Genomic DNA, 13,369 nt, shown 5'->3' with positions numbered 1-13,369 from the left:
CACTAATCCTTAATTTATTTAGGATTCTTAATTTGTCCTGGCCACAGGCTTGTTGGCTAGTCCTGTTTTTACACCTGTAGTTCTAGGACTTCTGCAGAGTCTCTTAACCTCATTGTTGTCTATGGTATTTAAGCAGTGCTTAATTAATCAATCAATCAATGATATTTATTGACAACTTACTATGTGCAGAGCACTGTACTAACCACTTGGGAAAGGACAATACCCAGAATTAGCAGAATTAGCAGGCATGCTTATGAGAAGCAGCGTGGCTCACTGGAAAAGAGCACGGGCTTTGGAGTCAGAGGTCATGGGTTCAAACCCCGGCTCCGCCAATTGTCAGCTGTGTGACTTTGGGCAAGTCACTTAACTTCTCTGTGCCTCAGTTACCTCATCTGTAAAATGGGGATTAAGACTGTGAGCCCCATGTGGGACAACCTGATCACCTTGTAACCTCCCCAGCGCTTAGAACAGTGCTTTGCACATAGTAAGCGCATAATAAATGCCATTATTATTATTATTATTATGTCCCCTGCCCGTAATTGATAACATCTCTATAACCCACTCTATCTGGTAAATTCATGTCACTTCATCACTTCCAAAGTATAGTGAGGATTATGAGCTTGTGTATAGCATATTTGTAGAGGCTTTTCAGTAAAATGTTCTCAAATAATATTCTTGCTTTTAGGACCATCCTTGGTTTTTGAGTCACCCTATCCAGTACTCTAGATATATCTCCTATTATTATTATTATTACTACATTATTATTATTATTATATAAAATGGTATTTTTAAGCACTTACTATGTGCCAAGCACTGTTCTAAGCACTGGAGTAGATACAAGGTAATCAGGTGGTTCCACGTGGGGCTCACAGTCGTAACCCCCCTTTTCCAGATGAGGTCACTGAGGCACAGAGAAGTTGAGTGGCTTGCCCAAGGTCACAGCAGACAAGTGACGGAGGTGGCCATTCGAACTCATGTCTTCTGATGCCCAAGTCCGTGTTCTTTCCACTAAGCCAAGCTGCTTCTCTACACCGTTCCTCCTACCGATCAACTTTGAAAATACTGTGGAAATGACATGCTTATTTCATCCCTTCACGGAATGGCAGTGACTCAAAATTTTGCCTCCAGGATGTGAGACGCCTCCCTCTGATAATGACATCCTCCTCTTTTAGACTGTGAGCCCACTGTTGGGTAGGGACTGTCTCTATATGTTGCCAACTTGTACTTCCCAAGCGCTTAGTACAGTGCTCTGCACACAGTAAGCGCTCAATAAATATGACTGATTGATCCTCCCAGGCTTCTCAGCTGCCCCCCATCTCTCCCACAATGCCCATACCAGTCTTCTCCATTACTAGTACAAACACTGGGAAATGGATCAGCGGGGGTTGTCTCTCTTTATTGCTGTATTGTACTTTCCAAGTGCTTAGTACAGTGTTCTGCACACAGTAAGCACTCAATAAATACAAACTGAATTGACTCCCTATGCCAACTTCTCTCGCTTCTGCACACTGCATCCTGAAAGAGAAGGCTGATGCTCTGTCACAGGCCTGGAAAACGTCTAAGGACTTACAAAGGAACTTGATTTCCAGTAAGCTACCAGTTCTGAAGCTTTCTTTTGACAATAATTGCTCGGCCTTAAACAGAATTTGCTCATTTGCTGCTTCATAGAGAAGCAGCATGGCTCAGTGGAAAGAGCACGGGCTTTGGGGTCAGAGGTCGTGGGCTCAAATCCTGGCTCCACCAATTGTCAACTGTGTGACTTTGGGCAAGTAACTTAATCAATCAATCCATCGTATTTATTGAGCGCTTACTGTGTGCAGAGCACTGTACTAAGCACTTGGGAAGTACAAGTTGGCAACATATAGAGACAGTCCCTACCCAACAGTGGGCTCACAGTCTAGAAACTTAACTTCTCTGTGCCTCAGTTCCCTCATCTGTAAATGGGGATTAAGACTGTGAACCCCCCCATGGGACAACCTGATCACCTTGTAACCTCCCCAGCGCTTAGAACAGTGCTTTGCACATAGTAAGTGCTTGATAAATGCCATCATTATTATTATTATTATTTTCCTACAATGGGAATCTTCTGGGAGCACAGGTGCACTTTTTGAATGCTGAATAGTGACTTTTCCGTGAGTAGGCTGACAGTTGCAGAATATGAGCATCATTTTCACAGAGCATCACATAGGAATAATCATGAAATTACTAATGATTACTGTGTAACTTTTTTATTTTACATTTCTGGGGTCACTTCCATTGCAGAGCCTTGGATTCTGGGATCAGGTTTTCAGGAATTCAACTTTCTGTTGAGATAGGAAATACTTTGAAAACGACTCTAGAGAGAAGTCATGTCTGTTATGTCTTGTGATCTATTAAAATACACAAACACACACACACACAAACTTGTGCAGTTATTTTTTGTGACCAGAATGCCTTTCTGCATTCTTGAAACATATTCTGTCCAATTGCAAAAAAACAGAGTACTTTTTTCTAGGTATGTTTCATCTAAACGAAACGGACATATTACTTTGGATTATACCGGGCATACGTGATGTACCAATAAATAATGGAATATGACTGTTACCCCTTGAACTGACAGGATGGGGAACTTGGTTTCTTTAAGTAGCGAACACCTTGTCCATTTACTTCGCAGGCCTTAGATTACACATTGTGCTCACAGTGAATTCCAATGCAGCATCATAAACTGGTTTAGTCCTTCCTCAATGAAGTGGTACTTCCGAACTGGCCTTCGTCGAAAAACAGATCCTCCGCTTCTCCTTGATCACACTGCATTGTGGTTGTTGAATTATAATGTATTTATCACATCTACTATGTGCATGCCAAAAAAATAGAAACGCTCTCGCTTTTCGGCTCATCCCTGCCCTACGTCACGGCTTGCGGTCATTCGGCCTGGATGTCATGTATTCTAATATCAACATTTTTTATGGTTATGTGGAAATTAGAACCGTGAACCAGGATGCTTCTGACTGGGGCAGGCCTGACCCAGTAAGGCAGCTGTGATTAACATCATCTTGATCCCACTTATAGTATGCTCTTTGCCACTACTACTGAGCAGTACTATTCGATTATATTCATATATCACCACACACATGCATATATATAGTATATGCACACACACATACTATAGAGGTTTAAACAACAAAAACAAGAGAGCAATTTACAGAGGGTATTTTTATATACACTAAAAGACTTTCTTTGTTGTGTACATACTGTAAACATCTGTAAAGTTGTGTAGTGGAAGCCACTGTAGGCACTTTGAAAAGTTGACCTTGTGAATTAGGTGACGGTTTTGAATTTTTATTCCTGAAGCAGAGGTGAAGAATTTCAGAGTGAAGTTGGAGCTATGCTCTTTCAGCCTGACGGGACAAACGCTATGAATCTCATGGCAGAATCCTACAGTGGATATACAATACACTGATAAACTTCAGCCCACTATTTGGTATAATGCTTCCTATACAAAAAATGTAATGCTGAACAATAATACCTGCCATCTAGCCTTATTTTGAGAATAATTAAGAGAAAGCTAAGTCATATGCTTACTTGTATCAAAACATAAGTTTCTACAGTTTTTATTAGCAATAGGCTTTTTATATTGATGGTTAGATATGAAACCGCAATGAAAGTTTCAAAAAGTTAATTTAAACTGTCCATTCCCGTTCTTCCAGACACTCTTTGTGCTCTAGGTTTTACATTAATGATCATCTGTGAAATTATCAGGAATGGTTTAGGATATTTTGTAAGCCTGTTCATCCTAACACATGCTGTCCATTTAAAATTAGAAATAGATACACCTGTAGAGCACAGGCTTATGAAGAGCATGGATTATCAATCAACATGACAGGTAGATTACAAAGATGTTCAAGATCCCCTTTAACAAAAGACTACACTTTTTTTTACAAAAATATATGTTTCTTTTAAAATACTTAGAATAATTGCACATTATAATACCTTCTTGTTGGTATCACTCTATGTTGGTAAGTGCCTAAATTTGATGCCATTTCAGATGCACGTTTTTATAAATAAAAATGTTTTATAAATAAAACCTTGACTTGTGAAGTGCTAACCTTCTAATTGTTCCCCTAGAGTGTAAATAAGGCCAGCTGATTACTAGACTATTATGATAAGCACTTTTGTAAAACATTGGTTTAGGCTGACATTTCAAAATATGGCTTCAACCCATACTAAATGTGTTTTTTATAAGGAAAAATGTCATCACCCCATTAAGTGATTTTTCTTTTTAATCTAGAATAGGATGAAGTTACGATATATGACTCACAGCACTCTCTCCAAAACTCTATACCTAACAAATTCTCGCTGAACAGTCGACTCAAAAGATGAACCTCTGGGCAATGTTAATTCCACCCTAGGGCAGCCACTACTCTTACAGTTTCACTGCTAAGTCAATACTTTCCATTTTTCCCAAAAAGCTAAATAGAATCTCCAGAGAACGCATATCAGTCAGAAGCAATCAGATTCACAAATCTTAAATGCACAGCCAGTCCTTCTGTGATCACTTCAAAGTCTTTTCTTTTGGAAGGGAGATCAGAGCATAGATAATCCATCAATTCCTGTTGAAACTGCTGCAATGGGATGATTCTTCGGGAGATTTGAAGTACTGTGAGCGTCCTTTCAGAGCTTCAATTTATACTGTCTTTATGACTGCTTCTATCTGTGTTGTGGTTGTTTTGTTCATGGTTTTTCCACTGAATGCTTGTTCCATTCATTGGGACTGAGGTCATTAGACTTTTAGACTGGTAGCAGCAACAGCAGAGGCAGGACTGGAGAAAAGAAACAAGTCCAGGTAACGTCAGTTGATCAAGGCATTCCTAAAAGTATTAGGCAGGTTGAGGTTTCCTGTGAAATTAGAGGGCATATATACCTGACGGGGGGATTTGGCTCCTTACTTTATAGACCAAGTTTGGAGAACCTGCACGATTGCTTCTCCCAGCACTACCAAATAGCTGCCCTTTTCTCTTTCACGCTATCCTTCCGACTGAGAAAAGAACTTGGGAAGCAGCAAGGGTGAGGTTGACTCTAGACAAACAGAGCCCCAAGTCAGATCACCTTCCTGCACTTCCAATCTTGTTCAATTCATGAGTCCCATATCTATTGCATTTCCAATCCTGGTGACCTGTTTGAAGAGTTTATACCAGAAAACAATAAACCTGCATGTAAAGATCTCTAACGCTGCACTAGGGCTTGTGCCCAGAGCTTCCAAAATGAATTGGGTTCATCTGCCCCCCAATCCAGCCCTGAATATGAACAGCACTGATGGTCAAAGAGTGTGAGCCCCAGCTTGTATCTACCCAGTGCTTAGTACACTGCCTGGCACACAGGAAGTGCTCAATGAATACCATAAAAAAGCCCTGTGTACACATGACACCGTTCCCTGGAAACATGACTTGGGCTTCCTTCTGGTCAGGACTGTTATGGGTTAGTCCTGGGTCTCAACTCGGGCCAATCTGGATCTGGGTTATCATTTTCTGTCTGTGCCACAGGGAGGGCATGCAGGGAGAACAAATACAATCAGAATATGAAAATTAAATTGACAAGAATTATGCGCGTGGCAATTGGGAACAGCAGGTGGAGTTGGTATATAAAACATTTTACTTAAGTCCCCAGGAATAAAAGATGCCCCTGGGAAGCCCACGTCATCCCCCGGGCCTGGAATGCCCTCCCTCTGCCCATCCGCCAAGCTAGCTCTCTTCCTCCCTTCAAGGCCCTGCTGAGAGCTCACCTCCTCCAGGAGGCCTTCCCAGACTGAGCCCCTTCCTTCCTCTCCCCCTCGTCCCCCTCTCCATCCCCCCATCTTACCTCCTTCCCTTCCCCACAGCACCTGTATATATGTATATATGGTTGTACATATTTATTACTCTATTTATTTATTTATTTTACTTGTACATTTCTATCCTATTTATTTTATTTCGTTGGTATGTTTGGTTCTGTTCTCTGTCTCCCCCTTTTAGACTGTGAGCCCACTGTTGGGTAGGGACTGTCTCTATGTGTTGCCAATCTGTACTTCCCAAGCGCTTAGTACAGTGCTCTGCACATAGTAAGCGCTCAATAAATACGATTGATTGATTGATTGATTGATTGACTGGAAGCACATCAAATGAGATGCTTGATTAGTGTATCCTATTTTAGGGCTACTTTGAAGCTGAACACTCAGTTGTTATCGGGGTACGTCCAAACCTTTGACTTCAACTCAAGGATTTCTTGGCTGTGTTCTACAAGAGCTGCCTTTCTGGTGCTCCCTCTGGCATGACACTATTTGACGAACTTAGTTTACTAGAAAGCCAGGCCTTTATTCCTTTGGTTGAGGAAGCAGACTATTACTCTTCAGAGTATTAGGGCAATATCTTCTTCCCTTCTACTTTGTAGACACTACCAGTTTCCCCTGAAGAAGAATTCAGAGCTTACCTGGAAACAGTTTTTAAACTTCTTGCTGACAAAATAGAGGGCTATTGGGTTTATACACGAGTTCATGGTTGCCAAGTTAATACTGATGTAATCCAGGAGCAACAGGAAACTAAAGCAATGGAAAAATAGTAGAATAATTAGCACATAGTTATTTAAACATGCTTTCTACATTATCCCCAAGGCAAACATGATTTCTTCCCACAAGCCATTTTTCTCCAATGGCTGCTGAATGGACTGAAGTTGCCAACTTGTACTTCCCAAGCGCTTAGTACAGTGCTCTGCACACAGTAAGCGCTCAATAAATACGATTGATGATGATGATGATGATGATAAAGGTCGCTTTCATAAAGAGAGGTGGTGGTTCTGGGCTGACCTACGATTTAGTTGCAAAACCCACCGCAATTAGCACCAAAGGAAAATTTTTCATGCAGATTGAAGAACAGCCACCTACTTCTGGTTGTGGCACAGATTACTGAATTAGCACTCATCACTCATTTCTGGCAATCCCTGAGGGATCAGATGTGGAATTAAAGTGCTCTGTATTTACATTCTGAATAAAAACAATGAAGTGTTAAACAGGGAGAATGTTAAAAGAGGAAACACAGAAGAGAAGGAAGATCATGGTTGGAGGATTTGGGAAGTTCTAGAATCTCTACCAGGAGATATCACGGGTGTGCAGTAAACCATTTTGGCTATGATGAGTAAGTCATAGAAAAATTATTCAGTACCTGAGCAATTCACATCGGTTCATATCCTTTTCATTGTACACTGTCTTCTTCAAAATTCGGCTTAAATGAAGAGGGAACCAGCAAAGGGCAAATATCACAACCAGGCAGAAGACAGTCTTGGCCACTTCACGCCGCTAAAGGGAAGCAAGAAATAAGATTGGTTAGATCAACTACAATGCAGGGTTCCAGGGAAGACTAGAAAGAGTCCACAAGATCGACAAGACCACACTGTAAGATCCCGTGGAAGGTTTGGATTTTCAACCGAGTCCAAGGTAATATTTTTCTGCAAAGAGGAACGGTTGAGTTAATACAAACTGGGGACAGGGATGAACAGGAAGCTGCTGTTGCTATCACCTCGGAGAAGCAGTGCGGCTAGTGGATAGGGCCTGGGCCTGGGAATCAGAGGGACCTGGGCTCTAATCCCAGCTCTTGTCATTTGCCTGCTGCAAAGTGTTGGGCAAGCCACTTAACTTCTCTGTGCCTCAGTTACCTCATCTGTAAAATGGGGATTAAGACTGGGAGCCCCACATGGGATATGGACTGTGTCCAACATGATTAGCTTGTATCTACCCCAGTGTTTAAGTACAGTGCCTGGCATATAATAACTACTTAACAAATAGCAAACAAACAAACAAAAAACCAAAACAAAAACTCTGCAGTATCTCAATGAAAATCTTATGGAAGAACCTTTTGTTCAGGTTGATTCTTTCTCAGATTTATCAGCCCACCCTCTTCCCTTTTTTCCATGTTGGGAAAGAATGGCCCCACCTGGATCGGCCAAAGGAGATGCCGTCTGATGTTCTCTTTGCCCAGGTATGTCCAGATAGCATCACAGTGAGAGAGATTGGGTGGTAAAAAGGATACAGCTCACAAGTGGCAATCACTTGCTGGGGGCCTGCAGCTACCAGACACGGTGGACAGCTTGGGAATGCCCAAAGGAGCCTGCCCTCAGCCTGGGTTGGATCAACTCTTTAACGGGCTCAGGGTTATTCAATTTTATGCGGCCCCCTCATGTGACACGTTATATCACATTACTTATTCATTCATTCATTCAATCGTATTGATTGAGCGCTTACTGTGTGCAGAGTACTGTACTAAATGCTTGGGAAGTACAAGTTGGCAACAATACTTATAGCATCATTTGAATGTCCTGCAGGAATCTAGAAGTACCCATCACATCTGGCCAGCAGGCTGGGAAAGTGGGTGGGGGGAGGAAGGAGAAAAGGGAGGGGAGGAAGACATGCACAAAGGTGTGCTGGAGCCTTTGGCCTAGGAGAGGTGTAGAGGGGCAGGAGGGAGGGGAAGGGGGGTTAGGGAGCAGGGGCCAGGCTCCAAACAGGCTCCAGCTCACAGTCCCTGAAGCTGGAGGGGATTGAGGTGCCCCAGCTGCAGGGCGCAGACAGAGGTGTCTCCTGAGTGCAAAGATGGAGAGGACATGTGTGACGGAAAGGGGGTGGGTGGGAGGGGAGAGAAAAGGAAGAGGTGGAGAGAAAGTATGGAGGTGTGTGTGAGTTTACGTATGCATGCATGAAGAATTTGCCACCCCCCTTCCTCATCCTCCCCCCCACCCTTCCCCCGCCGTGGGACAACTGGATCACTTTGTAACCTCCCCGGTACTTAGAACAGTGCTTTGCACATGGTAAGCGCTTAATAAATGCCATCATTATTATTATTATTATTATTATTATTATTATCTCCATATCGATTCAGAGTTGATTAGTCTCCAAGACTATGAAAGAGGTTGACTGAGGAAAGAACGAAATGCTTCTTCCTGGGACCCCTTGAGTGTGTTCCTTTGGCCTCCACAGTAGAGGGCCAGGAGAAACAGTGTGGCTCAGTGGAAAGAGCATGGGCTTTGGCGTCAAAGGTCATGGGTTCTAATCCCGGCTCCGCCAACTGCCAGCTCTGTTACTCTGGGCAAGTCACTTAACTTCTCTGGGCCTCAGTTACCTCATCTGTAAAATGGGGATTAAGACTGTGAGTCCCCCATGGGACAACCTGATCGCCTTGTAACCTCCCCAGCACTTAGAACAGTGCTTTGCACATAGTAAGCATTTAATAAATGCCAACATTATTATTATTATTATTATTATTATTATTAGATTGGTGCTTCCACTTCTCATCATTGCTGTATATTTATGTGGGTTTGGGGAGAGGGAACAGTCACCCCTTTCCCCCTCACTTACAAACACACACTAAGGCACTTTTATTCAAACAGGGCTGGGGTCAGAAGGCTGCAGCTGGGGCAGGGAAGGGGGATTCAGGAGAGAGAGGCCAGAGAAGAGAAGGATGAATGAATGAATGAATCAATCAATCAATTGTATTTATTGAGCGCTTACTGTGTGCAGAGCACTGTACTAAGTGCTTGGGAAGTGAATGCAGCCTCACTAGGCTCTTTGAAGAGACAGGGAAATCTAAGCTCTCCCAGTCCACCCTTCCCCTCCCCCAGCTTTTCCTCTGGAAGAGTCCTCATTAACACCTTCCCCTGGACTAATCCAATTAATAGGAGAGGAGCAATAAAGTGCTCAATAAATATGATTGATTGATTGATTGATTGACTGAGCAATTAGTTAATGCTCATTAGCATTAGCAAAGAGCTAACAATGCTGGTTCCCTAAACCGGGTGAAATGACCTGACAGGGAACCCCTGTATCCCAGTGCTTGGCACATAGTACGTGCTTAACAAGTACCACAGTTATTATTATTGGAAACTAGGGACTGGCCAGATTGTGATTGGGGGATCCAGTGGATGGACAAGACAATTTTTTTGAAGAGCCCTAGTCCCCAGGAGAACAGTGCTCTGCACACAGTAAGCGCTCAATAAATATGATTGATAATCAGGAGTCTGCCCCATCAACTGACCTAGAACATGGCCACCCACGCCTCCCTAGTTTCAGTGGGTGGTCCCCTCATTCCAGGCCCTGGATTGCAGCTTCTAAAGCCCCTGTGACAATTCATCCCAGTTCACAGCTGCTGGTAATAATAATAATAATGATGGCGTTTATTAAGCGCTTACTATGTGCAAAGCACTGTTCTAAGCGCTGGTAGCAAGCAGTGTGGTAGGAAGCAGGGTGGCTTACTGGATAGAACACAGGCCTGGGAATCAGAAGGACTCCAGCTCTAATCCCAACTCCCCTACATGTCTGCTGTGGGACCTTGGACAAGTCACTTAACTTCTCTGTACCTGTTACCGCATACCTGTCAAATGGGGATTAAGAGTGTGAGTCCCGGAGGGACAGGGACTGTGTCCAATCTGATTAATTTGTATTTTATCCCAATGCTTAGAACAGTGCTGGGCACATAGTATGCACTTAACAAGTACCACTGTTATTATTATTGGAAACTAGGGACTGGCCAGATTGTGATTGGGGGATGCAGTGGATGGACAAGACAATTTTTTTGAAGAGCCCTTGTCCCCAGGAGAGCACCCAAACGCGAAACAAGCCTGGTCTCGCCCCGGTGACTGTCAGTTGGGAATGGGGATTACTCCATCCCCATCCTGAGCCAGTACCAAATCTCTGACTGGTCCAGAATATCTTCTATTCATCTGCTTTCATCGGAGGATGGGGAGGGTTTAAGGGGAAGCTATGTTTTCCCCAACTCTAAGGGGAGGGAAGGCACTGTTGATGTCCCTTGAGTCCCTGTCTGGAGAATTAGTAAGCTATATGGCAGTAGATGGAATTAGGAACATGGAGGTGAGTGAAAAACATTAGTACCAATAAAATGAGCATGTTGAGAGCTAATGCTTTGTATAACACAAAAACTTGACCTCGATCTGGTTTGCTAATCATCATATTGAAATTCACGGAACTCATAGGCTTAGATTTTCCTTTTACTATGAACTTGCTCCAATTACCCTTCTCGTATAATAAAGCATGCATTTAGATGTCTAACTAGGAATGTAAAATGCCACTTGAGTGCAGTTGGGGGGAAGTAAATGTTGAGATAAAATTGGTAGAAAACAAGGGCTTCAACTGGAAGTGGCATGCAGGTTCATTTCTAAAATACAGTTTTAGCGGTGCAATTACTGCAGGACATGCACATGATTAGCAACGCCACTGAAAAGGGCTTCAGTTCAGCCATCACAAATTGCTAATAAGAGAATGGGAACAATTGTCATCTCCTAGTCCATTATAACTGGAAGTTCTTTTATCTGCTTTAGCAGCTCATCTAGCATGAATAGGGGAAAAAAGAGTTGGCCTAGAGAAAAACTAAGTAAATAGACAGGTTGCTTTTTGGAAAGGAAGGAAGACTGTATGGGAGGTCTCTTTATTTGACATGGAGGTTCCATTATTAAGGGCTTCCGACACCTTCCAGTTCTTTCATTCATTTTAGTAAAGGCAAACAAAAAGGACCAAAGATAATGAAGAACACTTCAGCACTTCCCAGCACCTAAGACTATGTTTCTTCATTCAAGGGATGCCTAAGTGTTCAGCCAATTGGGTATAAAAGGCTCTGTGCCAATGGGATCCCCAACTTTTTCTCCCAAATGGCTGTATAAGCAAAATGTATTGGGCCACATAAATACCCACCATTAACAACATATTGGAAGCTCACTACTTGTTGAGTGTTATCTCCACCCTTAAATCAACAGCCTGGAATGAGGCCTTGGAATAATAATAATAATGACAGCATTTGTTAAGCGCTTACTTATGTGCCAGGCACTGAAACAGTGCTTCTAGGGGGAAAATTGAAGTGGTACCAAGGAAAATTGTTGCTCACCCCCTCTAGACTATAAGCTTATTGTGGGCAGGGAATGTATCTGCTATATTGTTATATTGTACTCTTCAAGCTCTTAGTACAGTGCTCTGCATACGGTAAGTGCTCAATAAATACGACCGACTGGCTAACTGACTCACCAGGAGTGAAAGGCCACCAAGCCTAACGATGCTTTAAGGACCGGATTAAACTAGGTGGGTGGGTGGCAGCTCAGATTTGACCCCTACACTGGAGCTTCACACCCAATGCTGTGCTCTTGATTTATGCAAAAAAAGTCATATCATTCTTTTTGGAAAACATTTTTAGTGAAATTTCAGTGACCTCATCCCTATTTGTAATACCACCTTTCAACTCCTTCTGATAGGGTTCACTCAGTTGGCACTGAATTTTCATGACTTTTCAGTTGGAAGTCATGGGAGAGTAAACGTGGGGTGACTAACAACTAAAACAAGAGAAATCAGTCAATATATCACATCTTCGGATACCAGCCAACAGATCAAGAGCTTAGTACAGTGCTCTGCACACAGTAAGCGCTCAGTAAATACGATTGAATGGATGAACATGGACTGTACCATGTCAATACTAGAGAAGCAGCATGGCCTAGTGGAAAAAGCACGGGCTTGGGGGTCAGAGGATCTGGGTTCTAATTCTGATTCTAAAAAGTGCTTTCTGTGTGACCCTGAGTAAGTCACTTCACTTCTCTGTGCCTCAGTTCTCCTGTTCTCCCTCCTACTTGGACTGTGAGCCCCATGCGGGACAGGGACTGTATTCAACTTTTATAACATGTATCTACCCCAGTTCTCAGAGAGCGATGTGGGCATAGTAAGCACTTAACAAATACCATAAAAATACATGCTGTGCTTTGAGAGCTTTTTCCACCATGAACCAGCTGACTTTTTCACATGCAGTATGAAGAAAGCCAAGTTACTGTAAGGTGAAGACCCACTTCTAACATTGCGCTTGCCAGGGGTTCTAAGTGGGCAAGGGTCAGTGGAAAGAGCACGGGTTTTGGAGTCAGAGGTCACGGGTTCAAATCCCGGCTCTACCAATTGTCAGCTGTGTGACTTTGGGCAAGTCACTTAACATCTCTGTGCCTCAGTTCCCTTATCTGTAAAATGGGGGTTAAGACTGTGAGCCCCCTGTGGGACAACCTGATCACCTTGTAACCTCCCCAGCACTTAGACCAGTGCCTTGCACATAGTAAGCATTTAATAAATGCTATTATTATTATTATTAATAACTCTACCCAATTCAGTCAATCAATCAATCAATCATATTTATTGAGCGTTACTGTGTGCAGAGCACCGTATTAAGCGCTTAACAGCTGCTTGCCTGAAAGGAGCTGATTCTCTCCTTAGCAAAACACATACGATGACGTCCTTAAGATAATCACCCCTGAAGAATTGTGCTTCTTCTCAACTCTTCACCTCTTCATTCGTGGGAAGCTCAATATATGACATTGGAAATGAGAAGTACTATTC

General features: G+C 42.9%; 1 protein-coding gene across 1 annotated transcript in view; it reads right to left on the bottom strand.

The window, feature by feature from the left end:
• Positions 1–2,212: 2,212 nt before the first annotated feature.
• Positions 2,213–13,369, bottom strand: part of EDNRA (endothelin receptor type A) — a 58,404-nt gene continuing 47,247 nt past the window's right edge. Inside the window, exons 6-8 of the mRNA XM_038755244.1 lie at positions 7,170–7,303; positions 6,442–6,550; positions 2,213–4,799 (exon numbers count right to left, since the gene is read on the bottom strand). Of these exons, the coding sequence (XP_038611172.1) occupies positions 4,659–4,799; positions 6,442–6,550; positions 7,170–7,303 (384 nt within the window). The 3' untranslated portion in view covers positions 2,213–4,658. The remainder of the gene's footprint in view (positions 4,800–6,441; positions 6,551–7,169; positions 7,304–13,369) is intronic.

The sequence above is a fragment of the Tachyglossus aculeatus genome, chromosome 12 (genome assembly GCF_015852505.1).
Source record: "Tachyglossus aculeatus isolate mTacAcu1 chromosome 12, mTacAcu1.pri, whole genome shotgun sequence".
Lineage (NCBI taxonomy): Eukaryota > Metazoa > Chordata > Mammalia > Monotremata > Tachyglossidae > Tachyglossus > Tachyglossus aculeatus.
This window is presented reverse-complemented; position numbering and strand designations above follow the sequence as displayed.